At 44.6% G+C, this 26,987-nt stretch overlaps 1 protein-coding gene and 1 non-coding gene across 6 annotated transcripts; both read right to left on the bottom strand.

Moving 5' to 3' along the window:
- Positions 1-1,770: 1,770 nt before the first annotated feature.
- LOC613822 (SLAM family member 9) lies at positions 1,771-26,987 on the bottom strand. 5 transcript variants are annotated; one of them, XM_059884952.1, is made up of 6 exons: positions 26,726-26,987; positions 14,756-14,887; positions 6,864-7,205; positions 4,473-4,745; positions 3,481-3,747; positions 1,771-2,200 (listed from the first exon to the last, which is right to left on the bottom strand). In XM_059884952.1, the coding sequence occupies exons 3-6, from the start codon at positions 7,180-7,182 to the stop codon at positions 2,121-2,123; spliced, it is 939 nt and encodes a 312-aa protein (XP_059740935.1). In that variant the 5' UTR covers positions 7,183-7,205; positions 14,756-14,887; positions 26,726-26,987; the 3' UTR covers positions 1,771-2,120. The 5 variants fall into 5 exon arrangements, with proteins under 5 accessions (XP_059740935.1, XP_010801094.1, XP_024845649.1 ...); XM_010802792.4 differs by lacking the exon at positions 26,726-26,987 and adding an exon at positions 15,119-24,559; XM_024989881.2 differs by lacking the exon at positions 26,726-26,987 and adding an exon at positions 15,004-15,074.
- Positions 6,062-6,125, bottom strand: MIR11983 (microRNA mir-11983). Its single transcript, NR_162271.1, has one exon. It is a non-coding gene; the product is annotated as a microRNA mir-11983 (primary transcript).

Below are 26,987 nucleotides of genomic sequence, written 5' to 3'. Positions count from 1 at the left end.
TTATAACTGGAAGTTTGTACTTTCTAAACTCCGGTTCATCCAATTCTCCCTCCTCCTACCTTACTGCTTCCGATAACCACAAATCTTATTTACAAAACAGAAGCAGATTCACAGACATAGAAAACAAACTTTCGGTTACCAAAGGAGAAGGTGGAGGGGGTGATAAATCACTTTGCTGTATGCCTGAAACTAACACAATATTATAACTGACTATACTTCAATAAAAATTAATAAGTAAAATTTAAAAATTTTTAAAGAGTGGAGTCTCTATTCCCCACAGCTCTCCAGCTCTCCCACAAGTAAGCCCCAGTGATCTTCAAAGCCAAACATTCTGGGGGCTCATCTCCCCCCAGTGCAGGACCTCTGCTCTGGGGATCTCGACATGGGGCTCAGACCACTCACTCCCTGGGGAGAACGTTTGTAATTGCCATTGTCCTCTCATCTGTGGATTGTCTACCTGAGGATACTGGTCTTGACTATACCGTGTCTCACTGTGGTTACTTCCTTGCCTCTTTAGTTGTAGAAGATCTTTTCTGCTAGTCTTCCAGCTTTTCTCATTGATTGATAGTTCTCTGTAAATAGTTATAATTTGTGTGCCCATGGGCTTCCATGGTGGCTCAGAGGTTAAAGTGACTGCCTGCAATGCAGGAGACCTGGGGTCAATCCCTGGGTCAGGAAGATCCCCTAGAGAAGGAAATGGCAACCCACTCCAGTATTCTTGCCTGGAGACTCCCATGGATGGAGGAGCCTGGTGGGCTACAGTCCACGGGGTAGCAAAGAGTCGGACATGACTGAATGACTTCACTTTCCTTCTTTCTTCATGGGAGGAAGAGAGTTCAGGGTCTTCCTACTCCATCATACTCCATTCTATTCCTTTTTAAAAATGTAATATCTTCTCATGTTTCTAAGAATATTAAATACAGATTTGGGGGGAGTTATTTTTTTTTCTCTTGCTCCCTGCATGCTCTCTCTTTCAAGTTTTTTTCTTTTTTTTTTTTTAATTGATTCTGTTTGTCTGGAGACTCTCATTCACAGTTTTCCTCAAATATCTTGCGATCTTGGCTGCCTATTTATATTTCAGGATATATCACCAAGTACTTTACTAGAATCTTTGTACTGGATGGAGTGTCAATCCTCATTGTAAGTGAAGTAGGAACTAAAGTAATCAGTTGAGAGTGAAAAAAAGAGATGTTCAAGGTCATTCTCTCATCTAAATTATACTTTTGGCTCCATTGTTTGCACATGGTTCTAATTCTAGAGCAATCTATTTAGCACTTCAAAGCAGCTTGCTGTCAAAACCTCCAACTTCTTTCTTTTGCTAGCTATTGAACACTCAAGGAAATTTTAGGTTAAAGATTCCATTTTCTTCTTCCTTTTATCAAAAGCAGGAAGGAAAAAAAAAAAACACAATCATATAGGACTCCAATTTTTATGAAGCTTCCTAATAGTCCTCAAATCTTAAAAAGAATTTTCTCAACTCTGATCCACCTAGTCATTCATGTGTTAAAAATATATATATATTGAAATGTCTACCATGAGCCAAGAACCCTCAATGGCTGAATGTCTTGTGGGGGAGATAGACAAAAAACAAGTAAACTAACAAATTAATATATACTTACAAATTGTGATAATTCGACAAAACCAACTGGGTACAATGACCCAGGAAGATTTGCTTAAATCAGGTGGTGAAAGAATGCTCCAAGGAGACAAAATTTAAGTTGAATCTGGGCCCTCTGAGCCCATTTACATAAATTTTAACAAAAAATAATATCTATGCACAATATTTAACAATTTTATTATCATTATATTTCAAACCATTCAATTTTTCTTAAATTGAATAAGCCTCTTTTCTTTCTGAACATGTTAAAACACAATTAAACAAAACATAAGCAGATGGTTTTAAACAGAAAATACATAGCTGTTTCTTCATTGTTTTGAACTCAGTTTGCAAACAAAATTGGTTTCCTGCTTTAAGCAATACAAGTGTTTCTTTCTCACACCTGCAGATTTGGGTATCAGGCCACATTCCTCTTTCTTTCTCTGTGTAGACTTTCTTATCTGTATTTCACAGAGTGACCTTCTTTTCACATTCCTACTCTTGGCTTTTCCACATGTCAAGTTCAAATCTGTTTAATCTGCAAAGCTCCCAGGATCAAAAAGAGAAGAAACTCTTTCCTCAGGCAGCAGGGTAGGAAGGAACCTGAATTAACAATGATCACAGGTTAGGATCACAGTTTAAACATCTATTACAAGCTGGGAATTGGAGGTGCAGAGAAAGGTAAGCATGGGCTTTGTCATGATTCAGTTGAGGAGACACGCATGTACAAAGGCCATTTTACAGCATGCTCCATGTTCTAAAGTCATTTACTAGAGTTAGCTGAAGGTGGTGACGATTGTGAGTTCCCCAAGGGGTGGGAATTTATCCAGACCTCTTCTTCACCGTATCTTCAATGACTAGAACAACACAGGCCTTAAAAATGCTCTGTAAATGTGTGTTGCTTATGAACAAAGAGGTGCTAAAATATTTGTACTTTAGATACTGGGCAGACACCAAAGTGTTTGAAGCAGAAAAGAAACACAAGCATTTCTTTCACTTAGAAGTCCCCTAGCAGCACCATCAGGAGGGTGATTGGGAGGGGAGAGAAGTTAGGAGACCAGGTGAAGAATATGTGAAGCAAGGAAGGTGTGAGTAAGGGCAGGTAGCACGGGGAAGATAAGTGTTCTAAATAATGTCTGACTTTCTGCCTTTGGCAACAGGAAGAAAAGAAGAGGTGCAGGGAGAGGCCTGGAAAAAGGACAGCATCAGTCCTGAAAAGGATGATGGCTGGAAAGAAAAAGTCCAGGAGAGAGCTGCCCAGGTGGCTGAGGAAAGCAGGTCAAGGATAACAATTGAGGAGTAACCCATGAGCTCAGCCATCAGGATGCCCCTGGAACAAACCAGCCACAAGGGGTTGAAGAGTGGATGGTTAGTGAGGAACAAGAGACAGGAAGCAGAGACAACCTCTTCAGAAGTCAGCAGAGAAGACAAGAGGGACAGGTGTGTTGGGACTGAGTTGGTTTCCTGCCGTGGCCTGTGAAAGCCAGGAGAAGCCACCCTTGCCCACCAGAGGAACACAGTCCCAATGCCCTCTCAGAGAAGCTACAGGCAAGGAGAAGGGCAGAAGCTTCACAGGCGAGGAGGTCTGGGGCCCCTCCTCCAGGGGCTCTGCAGCACTGAATGGGGTGAATGAAGCAGCTTTCCTCAGGGAGCCCCAGGAACGAGCCATTACCCAGCTGAGCCTGCTGCACATCTAGGCACAGGGCTGACAGAAGGTGAGCAGAGCTCCCAGGTTCTCAACTCCGGCCACCCCAGAGATGCTCCCTGTTGCAAACTAACCCAGCCCTCCTTTTCTTCAATCATTCCCAGAACCCCAAGGAAGGCAGGCAGGCATGCTGAGAATCTGGACTGGGAAAGAAGGGTTCTCAGAAGGAAGCGGTTACCTGAGCAGAGGGGCTTGATGGAGATGGAGCTGGAGCTCTGGCTGACGGGGTTCTTGACTGTACAGTGATAGCTATCGCTGACCCCAGATCTCCAGGAGATGCTGAGAGTGGTTCCCCCGTGTGACACAACCGCCCCCTGGCCTTGGGGGTCCCAGCTGTACTGAACATCCTCTCCAGCCTGGTCCAGCAAACAGGCCAGAGTGATGAAGCAGGTCCCATCCTTCATGATCTGAGAGCTGGCTGTGATTTTGGGCTCCTGCGGTCTCTCTGTGCCAAGAAAGGAAAGTTCAAGCTATGAGAAGGCTCCAGGCTGGCCAAGCAGAGGAGAGGGAAGATCAAGTTCAAACGTAAGCTCTCTAACCCCCTCACCATAGACATGCAGGATGAAATCCTTGGTGATGTTGACTGGGGGACTATGCAGAGTTATCCAGACTCTATAGGGGCCAGAGTCCTGCAGTCTCAGGGAGCTGATCTGAAGAGAGTAGTTGTGGCAGGGGATGCTCAGTCGCTAGCTGTAGGGTCCCTGAGTCCCAGCAACCAGGATTGGCTCCCCTGCCGGTCCTGGTCGCAAAATAGCAACAAGGCCTCGAGAGCTCCAGGTAACCTTTTCTACCTCCTGCCCCACTGGGACCTCCAGGGGCAGAGTGCCTGACTTCCCAAGGATGCCGATCACTGTCTCCCCTACTGATTCCTCACCACCCTGGACTCCTGGCCCTGCAGATGGAGAGAGAAAACCACAGCTTCTGCGTCAGGGCCTCCCTGCCTGTTCAGGGCAGCCACAGATCCTAGCCAGCCCCTCCTGCCCAGACCCCTCCAGCCTCCCCCTCGACTCCAGTGGGTCTCCCTCTCCCCAACCACTGAGACACACTCTGGCCCACCCACTCTCTCTTGAGTGTTTGCCTTTCTCCTCGGGGCCTGAAGGGGACAGGACTCCTTCCTCCACCTTCCATTTCAGAGTTGTCAAGTAGGGTACATGCTCGGATTCCAGGTACCTGTGCATGAAGGCGGCACCAAAATGGGAAGGGAGCTACTGTTACTGACTGGGTTCTTGACCATGCAGGTGAAGTTCAGCGCGCTATCCCCAGGCCGCAAGCTGACACTCAGGACAGACCCTCCATGGGACACAGTGGTCTGGGGTCCCAGGGGCACCCAGCTGTAGGTCACAGTGCCTCCTCTGCTTTCTGCCACGCATGTCAGGATGATGAGGCAGTGTCCATTCCCACTAATCCTGGTGCTCACTGTGACACGGGGCTGGGCCAGCGGCTCTGTGTGTCAGAAAAAGAACCAGCTGAGGACTGGGAAACTGCTCTGGGCCTTCCCTTCATGGGGCAGAAGTAAGAAGTGCTGCCACCAAGACCCTGCACCACCTTGAATACACATAACAAGCAACAGAGGTAGAATCCGCCCACATCTATTCTAGAGCTTTGGGCTTTATAAGACGTGTCACTTAATATCTCCTCTGATTCTCAGAACAATAGTATGAAGTAGTAGCTTCATTGATAGGTTTGATCTCCTTACAGCCCAAGGGACCCTCAAGGGTCTTCAACACCACAGTTCAGAAGCATCAATTCTTTGGCGTTCAGCTTTCTTTTATGGTCCAACTCTCACATCCATACCTGACTACTGTAAAAACTATTGCTTTGACTAGATGGGCTTTTGTCGGCAAAGTAACGTCTCTGCTTTTTAATATGCTATCTATCTCTTTAGCCTAGAAATAAAAACCCTTTTTCCTACCTGGGCTTCCCTTGTGGCTCAGCTGGTAAAAAATCTGCCTGTAATGCAGAGACCTGGCTTCAATCCCTGGGTTGGGAGGATCCCCTGGAGAAGGGAAAGGCTACCCACTCCAGTATTCTGGCCTGGAGAATTCCAGGTACTGTATAGCCCATGGAGTCATAAAGAGTTGGACACCACTGAGTGACTGGCACTTTCCTACCTGCCAGCAAAGCTGTCATGGGACAACCGTGACTTGGGAAATGCCCTTGAAGCATTAAAATCTGGACTTTTATCATAACTGTTGCCCCAGAAACCATCTCTGGAAGACCCCAACTCTGATCAGTTAGCACAGCCTTATATCCTGTTCAGAATCCACACTGAGCTTGTCCTACCAAAACAGCCATCAGCACAGTGAGAGGGGCTCTCCCACCATCTCTGGGTGAACAGCCCTACCCCAGGTCCCAACAGCCCACCACCCAGTGTTCCCTTGCTCTGTCTGAGGAATGGGCCATAGTCATTCCAAGCCAATTTATGACAGAAATGCTTTCACCCCAACTGTGTGAACCTGACCAGGGCAATTTTGTCAACCCAAGTTTAAAAAAAAAAAAACAAAAAAAACCCTTCATCTATTAATAATAGGAATATTCCCTGTTCCATAACCCAGGAAGTTGTATGAGAAGGTTCTCCACTTTCCTGCAATCACTCATCTTCCTGTGTTCATCCTCATGATTCATTGGTACCTTCCAGCCACAGCATCCTGGTGACCTTGCCTGGTGAACTTACCATCCACAGCAACCTTGTTCCTCAGGCAAAGACTGGAATCACATCTAATCCAAGTCTTGCAAAGGCCTTGTGATCCTCCCAGAACATGAGAAGTGGGTGGCCTGTGAGGCATTTCTTTGACGCCATCTCCCACAGGCCTCGCACTGGTCCCTCCTGGGAGGCTGTCATGAGACTGTTTTTGTCTTGAGGTCCCAGGCTTCCTGCTCCATCCCCACAGAACAGAACTGCTGACTATGAAACTTCTCTGCAGTCTAGAACTGGTTTCTCAGCAATTCCCATTACAGTCATCTGGCCCCTTTAGCCTCAGGGTCATCCTTTCTGGGCTGTGGGATGAGGACCCAGGGATCTGAGCCCTTTGGCCCCTCTCCCTCTCTACATAAGTAATAAGCAGGCTAAATCTAAAAGTACCTGACTGTGTCTTCACTGGCCAACATTGCTGCTGTGTGTGCCTGGCACCCCCGCCCCACTGTATTCTTTGTAGTTTCCCCTGCTAAAACAATCACTGACATTTCCTTGAGGAATATGATAGTAGTGTTCTCCTGCATCTGTGCAGAGCTTTACAAAGCGTTTTTCCCGTGAATTTTATTCTCACGAAAGGTAATGTTCTATTTTAGCAAGGAGGAGGCTCGAGACCTCATGAGTCGGTTGTGGCAGAAGCTGGTTCTCAGGGCCCAGAATCCCATTCTCTGCCCAAACGCAGGGATTTAACTGCAATTGGTCTCCCAGGCAACTCTACTTTCCATGTTTTTCTCAGTTAAGCACATGTTAGTCTCATAATTAGAAAGAAAACTATAATTGTTTCTAAAAGGGAAGTGGGAAAGGCTATAAAAGTGACTGAAAGACAGGCTACGCACACACGCACCTGTTGCCATACCCCGGACACTCACCATAGACATGCAGGCTGTACTCCCTGGTGTGGGTGAGGCGGGAGCTCCGAAGATTAATGTGGGCTCGGTAGGACCCCGCGTCCGCCCAGTTCAGGTGGCTGATCTGCAGGGAGCGGTCTGGGCCCACCACACTCAGACGACCCCAGTACCGTGATTCTTCCTGGTGAAAGGTGTCTGGTCCTCCAGCTTCTACCAAGGTTACTGTGGCTATTGCCCCAGGGACTGAGCGACTTACCCAGGAGATGCTCTCCACCTGCTGTCCATCCTGCAGCTGCAGGGGCAGAGTGACAGAGCCCCCCAGGGTCCCAGTTACCACCATGGGGGCTCTGGAAGCCCCTGGTCCTGCAGACAGAGAACAGCCTGTTACATTGAAGGCTCACAGCAGGCCTGAAGGAGAGTCAGGGCCATGATTAGTATTCCTATTTTATAGGTGAGAAAATAGAGACCCACAGAATATAGGTGCCTTGCTCAAGACAACATTGCTAGTTATAGACAGAACTAGAACTCAAGAGGGATTGATGCAGAAGCTGAAGCTCCAATACTTTGGCCATCTGATGCAAAGAGCCAGCTCATTGGAAAAGACCCTGATGGTGGGAAAGATTGAGGGCAAAAGGTGAAGGGGATGTAAGAGGATGAGAGAGTCCATCACCGACTCAATGGACATGAGTTTGAGCAAATTCTGGGAGGTAGTAGAAGATAGGGAAGCCTGGTGTGCTGCAGTCCTTGGGATCGCAAAGAGTCGGACATGACAGTGACTGAAAAACAACAACCTCCGCACCACAATGGTTTCCTTCCACATTTATATTAATTAATTAACATATAGGGAAATAATCAATGAAGGCTGTCCTAAAGGTTGCAGGTACTAAGTGTCCTGGAGAGTAAGCAAAATCCTTGGGAGGGGCTCTGGTGTGGGGGGAGGGAGCTGGATAATCTCTACTGTTTCTGTGAGTCCATCTCTTGGGGAAAAGGAACAGAAATCATCCAGCCCAGTCACATCCATGCAAGAATTGCCTTGCAGTATCCCCCATAATTGCTTATTTGGCCACTTCTGAGACAAAAGCCAGCTCCTCTAAGGTGCAGCCAGAATCTGGGAACATATCTTTCTAGAGCAGGAGGGCTAGTGTTGTGCTGGCCAGGCCACGTTAAGCATGGTGAGAGGGACAAGCATTTGGATACCAGCCTATAATGCACTTGAGAGAAGAGTGTAACTCCAGGGCACTAGTCAGACTGCCCGAGTTCAAGCCCTTGCTCTACCAAGTGCTAGCTGTGTGATCTTAGGCAAGTTACTTAACCTCTCTGAGTCCAAGTTTTCTAACCTGTGAAACAGGATTGTCATCTTGCAGGATTTTGTGTTAAATGAGACAATCACATAAATACCTCATTATGGTATTATTCAAGATACTTAATGTCACTGAGGGTTTCCCTGGTGCCTCAGATGGTAAAGAATCTGCCTGCAATGCAGGAGACCTGAGTTCAATCTCTGGGTTGGGAAGATCGCCTGGAGAAAGGAATGGCAACCCACTCCAGGATTCTTGCCTAGAGAGTTCCCTGGGCAGAGGAACCCGGCTGTCTATAGTCCATGGGGTTGAAAAGAGTCAGACACGACTGAGCGACTAACACTCACTCACTCTTTCAATGTCACTGAAGTTAGTTGGTGCAGGCTTTTCTGCTGAAAGTTGAACTGAGAAGTCCTGTGATAGTAGCTGTGGTGACGAGGAGTAGGAGAGAGCTTGCTATGCTGTGGGTGGGCACTCCACACTGGGGGACATGCAGTGTCCCATGTGCCCACCACAGAATCCACCCTATGACCTGCTGTTCCTTCTTCCCATGCAGCTCTTCTGGCTCCACTTGGAGGAATGTGCAAGTTGACTGGAAGCATGCCAAGGCAGTGCTGACACCAGATGGATCTTCCTGTCCCAAGTTGGCCCAGAACCTTCAGTCTAGCTTGGAAGAATTCCACCCTTGATCAAGGAGCTATGCTCACCCTTGAGTACAGTGATTCCTTAAGCTTAGTTCAAGAGCTGCTTCCTTTCTGGGGCCTTAGCTGAGCTCCATACTTCTGGTCCAGCCATGCCTACCTCCCAGTTTCCTTCAGCCTATGGAAGCATCACTAGGAACAAAGCTAGTGGAGGTTATGGAATTCCAGCTGAGCTATTTCAAATCCTAAAAGATGATGCTGTTAGAATGCTTCACTCAATATGCCAGCAAATTTGGAAAACTCAGCAGTGACCACAGGACTGGGAAAGGTCAGTTTTCATTCCAATCCCAAAGAAAGGCAATGCCAAAGAATGTTCAAGCTACCACACAATTGCACTCATTTCACATGTTAGCAAAGTAATGCTCAAATTTCTCCAAGCCAGGCTTCAATAGTACATGAACCGAGAACTTCCAGATGTTCAAGCTGGATTTAGAAAAGGCAGAGGAACAAGAGATCAAATTGCCAACATCTGTTGGATGATCAAAAAAACTAGTGAGTTTAGGAAAATAACTACTTCTGCTTTATTAACTACACCAAAGCCTTTGACTGTGTGGATCACAACAAACTGTGGAAAATTCTTCAAGAGATGAGAATACCAGACCACCTGATCTGCCGCCTGAGAAATCTGTATGCAGGTTAAGAAGTAACAGTTAGAACGGGACATGGAACAACAGACTGGTTCCAAACTGGGAAAGGAGTACATCAAGGCTGTATATTGTCACCCTGCTTATTTAAGTTATATGCAGAGTACATCGGAGAAGGCAATGGCAACCCACTCCAGTACTCTTGCCTGGAAAATCCCAAGGACGGAGGAGCCTGGTAGGCTGCAGTCCATGGTGTGGCTAAGAGTCAGACACAACTGAGCGACTTCATTTTCACTCTTCACTTTCATGCATTGGAGAAGGAAATGGCAACCAACTCCAATGTTCTTGCCTGGAGAATCCCAGAGATGGAGGAGCCTGGTGGGCTGCCATCTATGGGGTCGCACAGAGTTGGACACTACTGAAATGACTTAGCAGCAGCAGCAGAGTACATCATGTGAAATGCCAGGCTGGATGAAGCACAAGCTGGAATCAAGATTGCCAGGAGAAATATCAATAACCATGGACACGCAGATGACACCACTCTTATGGCAGAAAGCAAAGAACTAAAGAGCCTCTTGTTGAAAGTGAAAAGGAGAGTGGAAAAACTGGCTAAAAACTCAACATTCAAAAAATTAAGATCACAGCGTCCAGTCTCATCAGATCAGATCAGATCAGATCAGTCGCTCAGTCATGTCCGACTCTTTGCGACCCCATGAATCACAGCACGCCAGGCCTCCCTGTCCATCACCAACTCCCGGAGTTCACTCAGACTCACATCCATCGAGTCAGTGATGCCATCCAGCCATCTCATCCTCTGCCGTCCCCTTCTCCTCCTGCCCCCGATCCCTCCCAGCATCAGAGTCTTTTCCAATGAGTCAACTCTTCACATGAGGTGGCCAAAGTACTGGAGTTTCAGCTTTAGCATCATTCCTCCCAAAGAAATCCCAGGGCTGATCTCCTTCAGAATGGACTGGTTGGATCTCCTTGCAGTCCAAGGGACTCTCAAGAGTCTTCTCCAACACCACAGTTCAAAAGCATCAATTCTTCGGCACTCAGCCTTCTTCACAGTCCAACTCTCACATCCATACATGACCACAGGAAAAACCATAGCCTTGACTAGACTAACCTTTGTTGGCAAAGTAATGTCTCTGCTTTTGAATATGCTATCTAGGTTGGTCATAACTTTCCTTCCAAGGAATAAGCGTCTTTTAATTTCATGGCTGCAGTCACCATCTGTAGTGATTTTGGAGCCCAGAAAAATAAAGTCTGACACTGTTTCCACTGTTTCCCCATCTATTTCCCATGAAGTGATGGGACCAGATGCCATGACCTTAGTTTTCTGAATGTTGAGATTAAAGCCAACTTTTTCACTCTCCACTTTCACTTTCATCAAGAGGCTTTTGAGTTCCTCTTCACTTTCTGCCATAAGGGTGGTGTCATCTGCATATCTGAGGTTACTGATATTTCTCCCTGCAATCTTGATTCCAGTTTGTGTTTCTTCGAGTCCAGCGTTTCTCATGATGTACTCTGCATGTAAGTTAAATAAACAAGGTGACAATATACAGCCTTGACGAACTCCTTTTCCTATTTGGAACCAGTCTGTTGTTTCATGTCCAGTTCTAACTGTTGCTTCCTGACCTGCATACAGATTTCTCAAGAGGCAGATCAGGTGGTCTGGTATTCCCATCTCTTTCAGAATTTTCCACAGTTTATTGTGATCCACACAGTCAAAGGCTTTGGCATAGTCAATAAAGCAGAAATAGATGTTTTTATGGAACTCTTTTGCTTTTTCTATGATCTAGCGGATGTTGGCAATTTGATCTCTGGTTCCTCTGTCTTTTCTAAAACCAGCTTGAACATCTGGAAGTTCACGGTTCACGTATTGTTGAAGCCTGGCTTGGAGAATTTTGAGCATTACTTTACTAGTGTGTGAGATGAGTGCAATTGTGTGGTAGTTTGAGCATTCTTTGCCATTGCCTTTCTTTGGGATTGGAATGAAAACTGACCTTTTCCAGTCCTGTGGCCACTGCTGAGTTTTCCAAATTTGCTGGCATATTGAGTGCAGCACTTTCACAGCATCATCTTTCAGGATTTGGAATAGCTCAACTGGAATTCCATCACCTCCACTAGCTTTGTTCATAGTGATGCTTTCTAAGGCCCACTTGACTTCACATTCCAGGATGTCTGGCTCTAGGTCAGTGATCACACCATCCTGATTATCTGGGTCGTGAAGATCTTTTTTGTACAGTTCTTCTGTGTATTCTTGCCACCTCTTCTTAATATCTTCTGCTTCTGTTAGGTCCATACCATTTCTGTCCTTTATTGAGCTCATCTTTGCATGAAATGTTCCTTTGGTATCTCTGATTTTCTTGAAGAGATCTCTAGTCTTTCCCATTCTGTTGTTTTCCTCTATTTCTTTGCATTGATCACTGAAGAAGGCTTTCTTATCTCTTCTTGCTATTCTTTGGAACTCTGTATTCAGATGTTTATATCTTTCCTTTTCTCCTTTGCTTTTCGCTTCTCTTCTTTTCACAGCTATTTGTAAGGCCTCCCCAGACAGCCATTTTGCTTTTTTGCATTTCTTTTCTATGGGAATGGTCTTGATCCCTGTCTCCTGTACAATGTCACGAACCTCATTCCATAGTTCATCAGGCACTCTGTCTATCAGATCTAGGCCCTTAAACCTATTTCTCACTTCCACTGTATAATCATAAGGGATTTGATTTAGGTCATACCTGAATGGTCTAGTGGTTTTCCCTACTTTCATCAATTTAAGTCTGAATTTGGCAATAAGGAGTTCATGATCTGAGCCACAGTCAGCTCCTGGTCTTGTTTTTGCTGACCGTATAGAGCTTCTCCATCTTTGGCTGCAAAGAATATAATCAATCTGATTTCGGTGTTGACCATCTGGTGATGTCCATGTATAGAGTCTTCTCTTGTGTTGTTGGAAGAGGGTGTTTGTTATGACCAGTGCATTTTCTTGGCAAAACTCAATTAGTCTTTGCCCTGCTTCATTCCATATTCCAAGGCCAAATTTGCCTGTTACTAATAGATGGGGGGAAAATGGAAACAGTGACAGAGTTTATTTTCTTGGGCTCCAAAAGCACTGCAGATGGTGACTGCAGCCATGAAATTAAAAGACACTTGCTCCTTGGAAGAAAAGCTATGACAAACCTAGACAGCATATGAAAAAGCATAGATATTACTTTGCCGACAGAAGTCCATCTAGTCAAAGCTATGGTTTTTTTCAGTAGACGTGCATGGATGTGAGAGTTGGACTATAAAGAAAGCTGAGCTCTAAAGAATTGATGCTTTTGAACTGTGGTGTTGAAGAAGACTCTTGAGAGTCCTTTGGACTGCAAGGAGATCAAACCAGTCCATCCTAAAGCAGATCAGTCCTGAATATTCACTGGAAGCACTGATGCTGAAGCTGAAGCACCAATACTTAGGCCACCTGATGTGAAGAGCTGACTCATTGGAAAAGATCCTAATGCTGGGAAAGATTGAAGGTGGGAGGAGAAGGGGACAACAGAGGATGAGATGGTTGGATGGCATCACGACTCAATGGACATGAGCTTGAGTAGGCTCCGGAAGTTGGTGATGGAAAGGGAAGCCTGGCATGCTGCCGTCCATGGGGTCGCAAAGAGTCAGACACAACTGAGCGACTGAACTGAACTAAACTGTGCTTTTTGTTGGCTTGTTTGTTGGCTTACTTCATTCTGCTTCATACAAATAGCTGTGTTGTTTGTCTTTCCCCATAGCTCATGAGTTTCCCAAGGAGAGGAGAAGGTAGAAGGGAATTGTTATCTGGGCAATAAAGTTGAGTAAGGCTGATGGTTTAGCCAAGTGGCTAGGTGCAGTGGGATGTGTGCAGAGCTTCCTTTTCTGAATCCTGTTTCTGGATTCAAGTGGGGGAAAGAGACAGAAAAGGATCAGCTCAGGACATGAATCATTGGTGCCAGACACTCTGCCAAGTGCATTAAGCACATTATTTAATTTAACCTTCACAGCAATCTAGTAAGGTCAATATCTTATTCCCACTTCACAGATGAAGACCATGAGACTCAAAGAGCTTAAAAAGCCTACTTGCCCAGAGTCACTGTCTATTGGAAGCAGCAGAGTCCACATGAAACCCAAGTTCGCCTGCCTGCAAAGCTGATGCTCTGTCGACTACCCTGTGCTGCCAACAGCAGGACTGTACCCCACCTCATTCCTCCCTGTGTACCACTCACCTCTACCCCATCACACATAGCCCAGCACCAGCACACGAGAGGCCTCAATAGATAGTTCTGGAACTGAACGCAAGAAATATGAACTTTTTTTTTAAGGCAAGATCTGTCTCACCCATTTCTTCATGTGCCCAAAGGAAGCCCCCATGGACAATGATCTCCAAGGGCCTGACCTGGACACCACAGAGGAAGCGAAGCTCATTGATTCATTTACTCTGTGGGAGGACAGGAAAGTGGCGGCAAGGGGAACCTGACAGGAATCCGTTCTCTGAGTTTTCAGTTCTGTGAATGTGGCTGGAGACAGTATGGTCTGAGTTTCCTTGTTGCTTCTGCATTCCAACAGCTGCACTGACTTCCATTCTCACAGGTCACCAGCTGTGTGCCAGAAGGTGTCGCCTCATGTCTTAGTTCATCTTCTGTAAAATGGGCTTAATACTTTCTGCCTATACCACAAGATTGTTGGGGGAATCAGGCTATTTTAAATTTGAGTAAAAGTTCTTTATAAACTGCCAAGTTTTAAACACCTCTAGGTAGGCTGCAGTCCATGGGGTTGCTAAGAGTCGGACACGACTGAGCGGTTTCACTTTCACTTTTCACTTTCATGCAATGGAGAAGGAAATGGCAACCCACTCCAGTGTTCTTGCCTGGAGAATCCCAGGGATGGGGGAATCTGGTGGACTGCCGTCTATGGGGTCGCACAGAGTTGGACACGACTGAAGTGACTTAGCAGCAGCAGCAGCAAGGGATTCCATGGCAGGCTTAGGGCACATCCTAAAGGCTAGGGTGGGGGCCACCCTGAAGTCAGGTGACCCTGATAACTAATACAAGCTGCATTCCTCCCAAAGGAGGACGAAAGAAAGACTGAAACTCGGATGACTAAGAGCAGAACCTGGTCCCTCACTGTGGGTTTCTCAGGAGCTCTGTTCCCCTGGCCTCCAATTCCCAAGCCTGTCTTCTGCCACCACTCAGGTCCTTGGGGACAGGGGAAGGAGCAGTAAGAACTCAGAGGGACAGGACCTGTCACAAGGTGCTAGGTTCGAGATCACCTAAAGATGTCATTTGTGGGACAGGAAAGCCCAATTCACAATAAAGGTGACTCACAGGGGCAGAAGGGAAGAGATTATGCTTGAGATGGCAGATGCAGATGAGGTCCAGGAACTGACTGTGGCAGATCCTCTATCTCAAGTCCCCAGCTTCAGTCTCTCTGGGGACGTCCAGGCTCCTTGTGACTCACTAGCAGTGTGAGAGTGACAAGACACAATCAGGGTTTTCATGATCTGAGATGATAGTACACACACCTCACACACACTACTTCCCTCCCCGCCTCACACACATATACCAGCACTTACACACAGCCTGGCTCCCAGGAAAGCAAAATCTTCAGTGAAAATGACCTATTGCTAGAGAAACCTAATGTGTAAGGAGGTAGAGGTGCCTGGGAGGTAGTAGCAGGGACAGACTCACCAATGAGAAGACCAAGGAGGAGCAAGGACCACAGGAAAGAAAAACCCATTCTATACAGCAGACTGGCCCACCTCAGGACGGCCAATGGACTGTATGCGTGTAAATGTCAGCCCACAGACTTTCATTTCCCATTTTTAGAGCTCAATTTAATCACATGTAGCTTTTGAGTCACAGGATGTAAAAATGAACAGGAAAGAAAGAAGCATGAGAAGCAGCAGAGTAAGCTATTTAAAAGCCAAAGCTGACAATGTCTCGGCCTTGCTTTAAAGCCTTCCAAGGTCCCCCACCCCTTATAAGCTAAAGTCTAACTAAGGTCACAGTCCTGGAGGACAAAATCCTTTAGTCTCTGCTGGCTTCCCGTCTTGAGCTTGGTCTCATGTTCTGTCACCAAGTCTCCCATCTAGGACTCCCCACACACGATTTCTTACTGCTGGAAATGGTTGCTGCAACTTGGTTTACTGGACTACCCTAGTCCCTGCCACCTAGTTCACCTTTCTCTACCACCCTCCCATTCTCTCATTAAAGTTGTGACCACCTTGGGAAAGACTTCCCTGAAACCCCAGGCTAGAGCAGGTGCCCTCTTCTGGGCCTCTCGGTTTCCTCCCATTCACCTTGTTTACTATAAAAGTCTGCTTACTCACATACTCTTTCCCCAGCATACTCTCAGCTCCTTGATGGTAGGGTCTACCTTTTTCATCTTTTAGTTCCTAGTGACTAGCTCAGTATCAGCATATAATATGAATTTAGTTCCTACATACTGTACCTTCTTTAGCACAGAAACAAGGCTGGAAGGATCCAGGAGAAAAGACTGTTGGGCCCACATCTACCTCCAACCACGAGGACTACCAGATATTATTTTGCTCTCTTGGCCTGATTCCTGATCCATGGGTGGATGGAGGGAAAAGGTAGAGCTGGGGCAGGTATAGAGATCCCTCCCTTCTTCTCCACACCTAAGAGTCCCGATGGCTTTGCGAGGCTATGCAAACTCCACTGACATCTCCATGACGATGTGATTTGACTAGTGTCCCCCATTGGCTCCTTTACTTCTCAAATTTTGAAAAGCATCTCCCTAGTCATCAGTGTATGGTGGCTATATGTCCTGACAAGAGTTGAAGAGAATCCATGCTGCTTTTAAAAGGTCACAAGTGGTCTCCCATTGGTCACATAGACCCTTTGGCTTTTATCTTATGTGACTGCTTGGTGGAATTTGATATTGCAACCCTCCCTGCTTGAAACCTTCTCTTGGGGGTGCTCCAGGATGCTATTCTCACTGGGTTCTCCTCACTCATTTATTCAAGACATTGCGCTGAGACTGCTGATTCAAAGATGAAAAGAAGTCTCTGCAAGCATGTTGCTCATAGGCTAGTGGGAAAGAAAGTCACATCAATAGAAAAATAAAGCGATGTGGATGACTTAGCCTGGGGATTGGGTGCAGTGGGATAGGTGGGAAACTTTTTGATCTGAATCCTGCCTCTGCTGCTTCCTAGCCCTGTGATCTTAGCAAACTACTTTCCAATCAATAAGGCTCCCCCATTACCATTTATTTCCCTAAAGATGGTTTTAGTGCATAGAAAATCATTCATAGGCTATATTTTTAAGAATTCATATTCAGTTTATTAAAAATAAATTAAAAACCTTGGTCAGCCTTAAGGCCAGTTCAGCTTACAAATCATGTTGGTCTAGTTACTAATCAAGAAACTTTTAACAAACCTTTTTAGGGACTTTTGATAATATTTGACTGATTTTACAAATGTATAAATTGATTCTCTTAAGGACTTCAACCTATTCACAGATCACTGCCTTGTCATGGCAAAGGGGCTTGCATAACTCAATGAAGCTATGAGCCATGCCATGCAGGGCCACCCTAGATGGACGGGTCATAGTGGAGAATTCTCACAAAACATGATCCACTGGAGGAGGGAATGGGCAACCACTCCACTATACTTGCCATGAGAACTTCATGAACTGTATAAAAAGACAAAAGGATATGACACCAAAAGATGAGTCTCCCAGGTCTGAAGGTGTCCGATATGCTAAAGGGGAAGAGCAGAGGACAGCTACTAAGCCCCAGGAAGAATGAAGCGGCTGGGCCAAAGCAGAAATAATGCTCAATTGTGGATGTATCTGATGATGAAAGTAAAATCCAATGTTGCAAAGAACAGTATTGCATAGGAACCTGGAATGCTAGGTTCATGAATCAAGGTAAATTGGATGTGGTCAAACAGGAGATGATAAGAATAAACATCAACATCTTAGGAATCAGTGAACTAAAATGGACAGGAATTGGCTAATTTAATTCAGATGACCATTATATTTACTATTGGAATAAGAATCACAAAGAAAAAATGGAGTAGCCCTCATAATCAACAAATGAATCTGAAATGCAGTACTTGGGTGCAACCTCAAAAAAAAAAAAAAGAATGATCTCAGTTCCTTTCCAAGGCAAGCCATTCAACATCACAGCAATTCAAGTCTATGCCCTTACCACCAATGCTGAAGAAGCTAAAGTTGATCAGATCTATGAAGACCTAGAAGACCACCTAGAACTAACATAAAATAAAGATGTTCTATTCATAATTGGGGATTGGAATGCAAAAGTAGGAAGTCAAGAGATACCTGGAGTAGCAGGCAAGTTTGACGTTGGAGTACAAAAGGAAGCAGGGCAAAAGCTAACAAAATTGTGCCAAGAGAATGCACTGGTCATAGCAAACACCCTTTTTCAACAACACAAGAGATGACTTTATATATGGACATCACCAAATGGTCCATACTGAAATCGAACTGATTACATTATTTGTAGCCAAAGATGGAGAAGCTGTATATAGTCAGCAAAAATAAGACCCGGAACTGACTGTGGCTCAGACCATCAGCTTCTCATAGAAAAATTCAGGTTTAAACAAAGTGGTGAAAACCACTAGGCTAGCCAGGTAAAACCTAAATCAAATCCCCTATGAAGATGCAGTGGAGATGAAGGATAGATTCAAGGAATTAGATCCAGTAACAAATGTGCCTGAAGAACTATGGATGGAGATCTATAATATTGTACAGAAGACAGTGACCAAAGTCATCCCAAAGAAGAAGAAATGCAAGAAGGCAAAGTGGTTATCTGAGGAGGCTTTACAAATAGCTGAGGAAAGAAGAGAAACAAAAAGCAAGGGAGAAAGGGAAAGGCACACCCAACTAAACACGGGGTTCCAGACAATGGCAAGGAGAGACAAGAAGGCCTTCTTCAATGAACAATGCAAAGAAATGGAGGAGAACAACAGAAGGGGAAAGACTCGAGTTTTCCTCAATAAAACTATATATATCAAGGGAACATTTCACCCAAAGATGGGCACAATAAAGGACAGTAATGGTAGAGACAAAGAAGCAGCAGAAGAGATCAAGAAGAGACAGAAAGAATACACAAAAGACCTGTACAAAAAATATCTCAATGACCCCAGTAAGCATGACAGTGTGGTCAGTCACCCAGAGACAGTCATTCTAGTGCATGAAGTCAAGCAGGCCTTAGGAAGCACTGCTGTCAATAAAGCTAATGGAATTGCTTTAAAGTTATTTAAAACCCTAAAAGACAATGCTATCAAAATGCTGCACTTAATATGTCAGCAAATCTGGAAGACCCAGCAATGGCCACAGGACTGGAAAAAGTCAGTCCTCATTCCATTTCCCAAGAAGGGCAGCACTAAATAATATTCAAATCATGGGACAATTGCACTCATTTCCCATGCTGGTAAGGTCATGCTCAAAATCTTACAAGCTAGGCTTCAGGATTACATGAACCAAGAACTTCCAGATGTCTAAAGTGAAGTCTCTCAGTCGTGTCCGACTGTTTGCGACCCCATGGACTGTAGCCTACCAGACTCCTCCCTCCATTGGATTCTCCAGGCAAGAGTACTGGAGTGGGTTTCCATTTCCTTCTCCAGATGTCTAAGCTGGGTTTAAAAAAGAGAGAAGAATTAGAGAAAAAATTGCCAACATTTGCTAGATCATAGAGAAAACAAGGGAATTCCAGAAAAACATCTACCTCTGTTTCATCAACTACATTAAAGCCTTTGACTGTGTGGCTCATAACAAACTATAGAACCCTCTTAAAGAGATGGGAATACCAGACCATCTTACCTGTATCCTGAGAAACCTGTATGCAGGTCAAGAAGTAAGTTAGAACCCTGTATGGAACAACTGACTGATTCAGGATTGAGAAAGGAGTACAAGGCTTTTTTTTGGTCACCCTGTTTATTAAACTTACACGCTGAGCACATCATGAGAAATGCTGGGCTGGATGAGTTACAAGCTGAAATCAAGATAGACTGGAGAAACATCAGCAACCTTGTATATGCAAATGATACCCCTCTAATGATTGAGGGCTGGAGGAGAAGGGGTCAACAGAGGATGACATGATTGGATGGCATTGCCGACTCAATGGATATGAGTTTGAGTAAGCTCTGGGAGTTGATCATGGACAGGGAGGCCTGGTGTGCTGCAGTCCTTGGGGTTGCAAAGAGTCAGACATGACTGAACGACTGAACTGAACTAAATGGAAGAAAACAAAGAGGAACTAAACCTCTTTATGAGGGTGAAGGAGAGTGAAAAAGCCAGCTTAAAATTAAATATTAAAAAAACTAAGATCATGGCATCCTGCTCCATCATATCATGGCAAATAGAAGGGGAAAATGTAGAAGTAGTGACAGATTTCCTCTTCTTGGGCTCTAAAAGCACTGTGGATGGTGACTGCAGCCATGAAATCAGAAGATGGTTGTTTCTTGGCAGGAAAGCTATGACAAACCTAGACAGTATATTGAAAAGCAAAGACATCGGTTTGCCAACAAAGGTCTGTATAGTCAAGGCTATCGTCTCTTCAGTGGTCACGTATGGTTGTGAGAGCTGGACTGTAAAGAAGGCAGAGCACCAAAGAATTGATGCCTTTGAACTGTGGTGCTGGAGAAGACTCTTGAGAGTTCCTTGGAGAGCAAAGAGATCAAATCAGTCAATCTTAAAGGAAATCAACCCTGAATTCTCATTGGAAGGATTGATGCTGAGGCTGAAGTTCTAATATTTTGGTCACCTGATGTGAACAGCTGACTCATTGGAAAAGACCTTGATGCTGGGAAGGCTTGAGGGCAGAAGAAGAAGAGGGAGTCAGAGGATGAGATGGCTCGATGGCATCTCTGATGCAATAGACATGAAGTTGGGCAAACTCCGGGAGAAGGTGAAGGACAGGGAGGTCTGGTGTGCTACAGTCCATGGGGTAGCAAAGAGTTGGACAAGACCAGGCAATTGAACAACAAGAACTTCAAATCTCACTATCAAGTATTATATATTTAATTTCCTTTTAAAGTTCTGATCAACAAATAAGCCCTCCCAAATACTTAAAGAAGGCTTATAAATCTAACCCATTAAAGTTTTAATTATGATAATTCTTAATTTGCTTTAAAATACTCAATACCTCATATATAATTCCAACTAAAATCCTAAATGTAAATCAATTACTCAACTACATAGTTCAAATCAGAACCACAAAGTTAATTATTACTTTAATAAGCTAAATTTCTCAAACAATACATATGCTTAAACAAGTGTATTAATTAATGTCTTGAACATGTCTATTCTGAATCCTTTGTCTTTCCAGGACTGAAAGATTCATAACTACAAAGGAAATAATAGTCTCAAGACCAGTTATTCCTTGGGGAACCTTCTCAGCCAAGTGGTTTAGTCACTTAGTCACGTCCCACTCTTTGGAGTGGGACTGTAGCCTACCAGGCTTCTCTGTCCTTGGGATTCTCCAGACAAGAATACTGGAGTAGGTTGCCATTTCATTCTCCAGAGGATCTTCCTGACCCAGGGATCACACCTGCATCTCCTACATTGCAGGCAAATTCTTTTACTACTGAGCTATCAAGGAAGTCCTCTCAGCCAAAGACAGTTGCTTAATGACCAGGCATCACTGAGATGTTAGCTGAGGTTCTATTTACTTGCTTTGCTGATGCCCTCTAAAATGCTGGTCTCATGGCTTGTGTCCTCTAGATTCAACTTGCTCGCTGTGGTATTACCTAATTCTTCCCCTACCTACAGCTACAGAACTTGATTTTTCTTTTGCATTTCTTTTGTTCTTAAGATATTTAACTCCCTTTCCATTTAGGTATAAAGAGTTTTGAACTTGTCAAAATTCTATACTCTTTTCATATTATTCCAATCTTTAGGAGCTTATTCATATTAAAACCCCACACAACGTTAAAAGTAAAGTCCCAAAAAAGTGCAGTTGTGTAAAATGCAGGGTCACTTTAATTGCAGAGTTCATGATGAACTGACTAGGGGTTCATGTTGAGTCTATGCAACTAAATTTAGCACTGTGGCTTCAGGAACCAAATCATAGCCCAGGCTGGCGTTTGATGCTATCTGAGGGCAATGCCCAGTAGATAAAAGCCTATGGCTGGCTGGATTCAGGACAGCAGCTGGGATTGGAGACATTTTCCAGGCATTTGTGCCCTTTGCTGGTTTGGTTCAAGGACACAGAGAAACTGGAGATGCTGGGACCAACCTCCCTCCTCTCTGCTTCCCAGCACTAGGTGCCTTTGCATCCACAGCCCAATGAGAACATTAGCCTTCCCTGTATGAGCACAAGGGCTAGGATAATACAAGACCCCATTTGCTGACTACATTATATCAAAATTCACATTACTTTAGATTTTTACTGTACTTAATTACTATACTTAAATGATGCTTCATTTGGAGTCTATGTATCACAAGACTCATCTATGTTCACAACTTCAGAGAAGGTCCTTCCAATGACATTTCCCTCAGTAAGCCTCAGTTGGCTTCCCTGGTGGCTCAGACGGTAAAGCATCTGGCTGCAATACGGGAGACCGAGGTTTGATCCCTGGGTCAGGAAGATCCCCTGGAGAAGGAAATGGCGACCCACTCCAGTTTTCTTGCCTGGGAAATTCCATGGATGGAGGAGCCCTGTAGGTTATGGCCCATAGGATTGCAAAGAGTCGGATACGACTGAGCGGCTTCACTTACACTTTTCCTCATCTCTAAAATGGGGATAACAGGAGCATCAGTGAAGTAGGGTTGATTTGAGAATTAAAAGAGAAAACATATTAAAATTTTGAAAGAAATTAAAGACAAAAAGAGAAAAGGAGGAAAAGCTCCAAGTACAAAGCCTTACCTTAGTGATTATTTTTATTATTATCAATACCTTTGTTCTCTCCTCCCACGCAGGCTGTCCCTTTATGCTCTTACCTGGGCTCCCTAAAAGCCCCTTACCTGTCTTCTTATACTGCAGTCTCATTCCTTCCATCCACCTTTCACTACTGCTGTTGGAGTAAGCTTTCTACAAGTCCTTGAATCATGCCATGCCTCTGTTTAAAAACACATGTTAAAGCGTTCTCTGCTGACTCAGTGGTAAGGAATCCATCTGCCAATGCAGGAGACATGGGTTTGATCTCTGATCCAGGAAGATGCCATGTGCTGTGGAGCAACTAAGCCCATGCACCACAACTACTGAACCCACATGCCACAACTACTAAAGACCAAGCACCGTAGAGCCTGTGCTCCACAACAAGAGAAGCCAATGCAATAAGAAGTTTGTGCACCTCAACTAGAGTAGCCTCCACTTGCCACACTTAGACAAAACGTCCAAGGAACAATGAAGACCCAGCACAGCCAAAAATAAATAAAATTATTTTTTAAAAACACCTGCTGGATCACCACTGCCTTTAGTCTGTTGTCTTAGTCCATTTGGGCCATTAAAACAAAAATACCATAGACTGGGTTCCTTATAAATAAGAAATTTACTTCTCACAGTTCTGGAAGCTAGAAGTCAAGGTTTAAGTCACCAGCAGATATGGTGTCTGGTGAGAGTCTACTTCCTGATTCATAGACAATCATCTTCTCATTGTGTCCTCACATGGCACAAACTCTGGGATCTCCTGTATACGGACACTAATTCCATTCTTGAGGGCTCCAATCTCCTGACCTCATCATCTCCCACTTCCTAATACCATCATATTTGGAGTTAGATTTCAACATGTAAATGTTGGGGAGACATATTCAGTCCCTGGCTCCTAGGTTGTAAGACCTTTTATCTGGACTTGGCAACCATTCTTGGCCCCACATCCTGCAGCTCCTCTCTAGACAGCTATGTTCTAGCCACAGGTCCAGTACTAGAGTGAAGTGAGAGAGGCACCTAGAGCAGGGGTTCCCCACCCCTGGGCCATGGACCAGTACCAGTCCATGGCCTGTTAGGAACTGGGCCATACAGCAGGAGGTGAGCAGTGGGCAAGTAAGCAAAGCTTCATCCGTATTTTCAGCAGCTCTCCATCGCTCGCATTAACACCTGAGCTCCACCTCTGGTCAGGTCAGCAGTGGCATTAGATTCTCAAAGGAGCACAAACCCTACTGCACTTGAATCACCCCAAAACCATCCCCCAACCCCCGCTCTGTGGAAAAATTGTCTTTCACAAAAACGGTCCTGGTACCAAAAAGATTGAGGACCACTGATCCCCAAATTTAAGGAGACACAAATTTAAGGAGACATTCTGTCTCTCTGGATTGCACATCATCAGCATGAACAGCCTCTGGAGAAGCTCTCCATGGGCAGAGGTGCTATTCTAATTGTCCTCCCCTTCCTCTCCTTCCTCTTAGACTTCCTGGGTTAAAATTCTCATTGACTACAAAACTCAGAGCGAGCTACTTAATCTCTTTGTACTTCAGTTTCCTCTTCTATTCAAGCTAAGTCACTTCAGTTGTGTGACTCTTTGCTACCCTATGGACTGTAGCCCACCAGGCTTCTCTGACCATGGGACATAGAGTGTCCATTCTGTCCATAGAGTAGAAATGATTTTTTAAAATATCCATCTCATAAAGCTGTTGTGAGGACTAATGAATTAATACATGTCAAATATTAGAAGAGAACTTAGCACCCAAGAAGCACTCATTGAATGTTAACTAAAACTACACACTCCACCATCCTGAAGTTTTCAAGTCCCCTAATGTTACAGCCTAAGTAAATATATGAATCTCAAGATACAAGAAGTTGCAGCTATTACACTGTCAATTAAAAAGAAGCCAGCTTCCCAAGGCAAGATGAAAGGAATTATTTCACCCCCAACCACCAGGACCCAGTGACTCGACAGATACTGAGCCAGACCTGACTTTGAGTTTTTGAGTGTTTCCTACAGAGGCACAGATCAGCAGTGGCCTGCCACAGGGACAGGGGGTCTGGCTGCAGCAGACCTGGGACGTGAAGCATGTGGTATAAGCCCTCTTGGAGGAAGTCACCATTAGCCCCACCATAAAGCTGCTGAGCAGACAATGCACAAACTGCAGAACAATTATACCAAAGAAATTCTTGCACTGTTAAGAAAGTTCTTAAGAACCCACAACAGATTCCCAACCTGGAAATCTGGTAAAGGGACTGAGAAATCCCAGGGAATTTGACCTTGGAGGCCAGTGAGATTTGATTACAGAACTCCCACAGGAATGGAGAAACAGACTCTTGGAGAGCACAAGCAAAACCTTGTGTGTACCAGGAGCCAGGAGAAAGAGGCAGTGTCCTTATAAGAGACTGGGCCAGACTTGCCTGTGAGTGTCCAGGAGTCTCTAGCGAAGGCATGGGTTGACAGTGGCCTGCTGTGAGATTAGGGGCACTGAATACAACAGTGCAGGAGTAAGTCCTTTTGAAAGAGGTCGTCATTACTCCTACCATAGTTTGGTCTCAGGCTAAACAACAGGGAGGGAACACAGCCCAACCCATCAACAGCAAATTGGACTAAAGGTTTACTGAACATTGCCCCGTCCATTAGAATAAGACCCAGATTCCCCTACAGTCAGTCTCTCCCATCAGGAAGCTTCCATAAGCCTCTTATCCTTCATCAGAGGGCAGACAGAATGAAAATCACAATCACAGAAAACTAACCAAACTGATCACATGGATCACAGCCTTGTCTAACTCAATGAAACTATGAGCCATGCTGTGTAGGATCACCCAAGATGAACAGGTCATGGCAGAGACTTCTGACAAAATGTGATCCACTGGAGAAGGGAATAGCAAGCCACCTCAATATTCTTGCCTTGAGAACCCCATGAACAGTATGAAAAGACAAAAAGATATGACACTGAAAGATGAACTCCCCAGGTCGGTAGGTGCCTGATATTCTACTGCAGAGCAGTGGAGAAATAACTCCAGAAAGAATGAAGAGACAGAGCCAAAGTTAAAATAACGCCCAGTTGTGGATGTGACTGGTAATGAAAGTAAAGTCTGATACTGTAAAGGAAAATGATGCAGAGCCATCTGGAATGTTAGGTCCATGAATTGAGGTTAATTGGAAGTGGTCAAATAGGAAATGGCAAGAGTGAACATCGACATTTTAGGAATCAGTGAACTAAAATGGACTGGAATGGGCAAATTTAATTCAGATGACCATTATGTATACTACTGTGGGCAAGAATCCCTTAGAAAAAAATGGAGTAGCCCTCACAGTCAGCAAGAGTCTGAAATGCAGTACTTGGGTGCAATCTCAAAAATGGCAAAATGACCTCTGTTCGTTTCCACTGTAAACCATTCAATATCACAGTAATCCAACTCTATGCCCCAACCACTAATGCTGAAGAAGCTGAAGCTGGATGGTTCTATGAAGACCTACAAGACCTTCTAGAACTAACACCAAAAAAAAGATGTCCTTTTCATCATAGGGGCCTGGAATGCAAAAGTAGTAAGTCAAGAGATACCTGGAGTAACAGGCACGTTTGGCCTTGGAGTACAAAGTGAAGCAGCACAAAGGCTAACAGAGTTTTGCCAAGAGAATGCACTGGTCATAGCAAATACCCTCTTCCAACAACACAAGAAATTACTCTACACATGGACATCATAAGATGGTCAATACTGAAATCAGATTGATTATATTCTTTGCAACTGAAAATGGAGAATCTCCATACAGTCAACAAAAACAAGACCAGGGGCTGACTGTGGCTCAGATCATGAACTCCTTACTGCAAAATTCAGACTTAAATTGAAGAAAATAGGGATAACCTCTAGACCATCCAGGTATGACCTAAATCAAATCCCTTTACAATTACACAATGGAAGTGAGAAATGAATTCAAGGGATTAGATCTGACAGACAGAGTACCTGAAGAACTATGGCTGGAGGTTTGTGACATTGTACAGGAGGCAACTGTACATAGTCAACAAAGTGATCAAGATCATCCCCAAGAAAAAGAAATGCAAAAGGCAAAATGGTTGCCTGAGGAGGCCTTACAAATAGTTGAGAAAAGAAGGGAAGCTAAAGGCGAAGGCAAAAAGAAAAGATATACCCATCTGAATATAGAGTTCCAAAGAATAGCAAGGAGAGATAAGAAAGCCTCCTAAAGTGATCAATGCAAAGAAATAGAGGGAAATAATGGAATGGAAGACTAGAGATCTCTTCAAGAAAGTTAGAGATACCAAAGGAACATTTCATGCAAAGATGGGCACAATAAAGGACAAAAATGGTATGGACCTAATAGAAGCAGAAAATATTAAGAAGAGGTGGCAAGAATACACAGAAGAACTATACCAAAAAAAAAAAGTCCTAATGACTCAGATAACCATGATGGTGTGATCACTCACCTGTAGCCAGACATCCTGGAACACAAAGTCAACTGGGCCTTAGGAAACATCACTACGAACAAAGATAGTGGAGGTGATGGAATTCCAGTTGAGCTCTTTCAAATCCTGAAAGATGATGCTATAAAGTGCTGTTGTAGCCACGCCTTCCGGGAAACAAACTCACTCAGAAGGATGATGCAGATAGTGAAGAGCAGTTTATTACACTGGTGGGCCCAAGGTAATCTCCTCTTAGCCAAGGACCCTGATCAGCTTCTGTGAAAAC

This window comes from Bos taurus, chromosome 3 (genome assembly GCF_002263795.3).
Source record: "Bos taurus isolate L1 Dominette 01449 registration number 42190680 breed Hereford chromosome 3, ARS-UCD2.0, whole genome shotgun sequence".
Classification (NCBI taxonomy): domain Eukaryota; kingdom Metazoa; phylum Chordata; class Mammalia; order Artiodactyla; family Bovidae; genus Bos; species Bos taurus.
The sequence above is the reverse complement of the archived record's forward strand: the minus strand, read 5'-3'. Positions and strand labels throughout refer to the sequence as shown.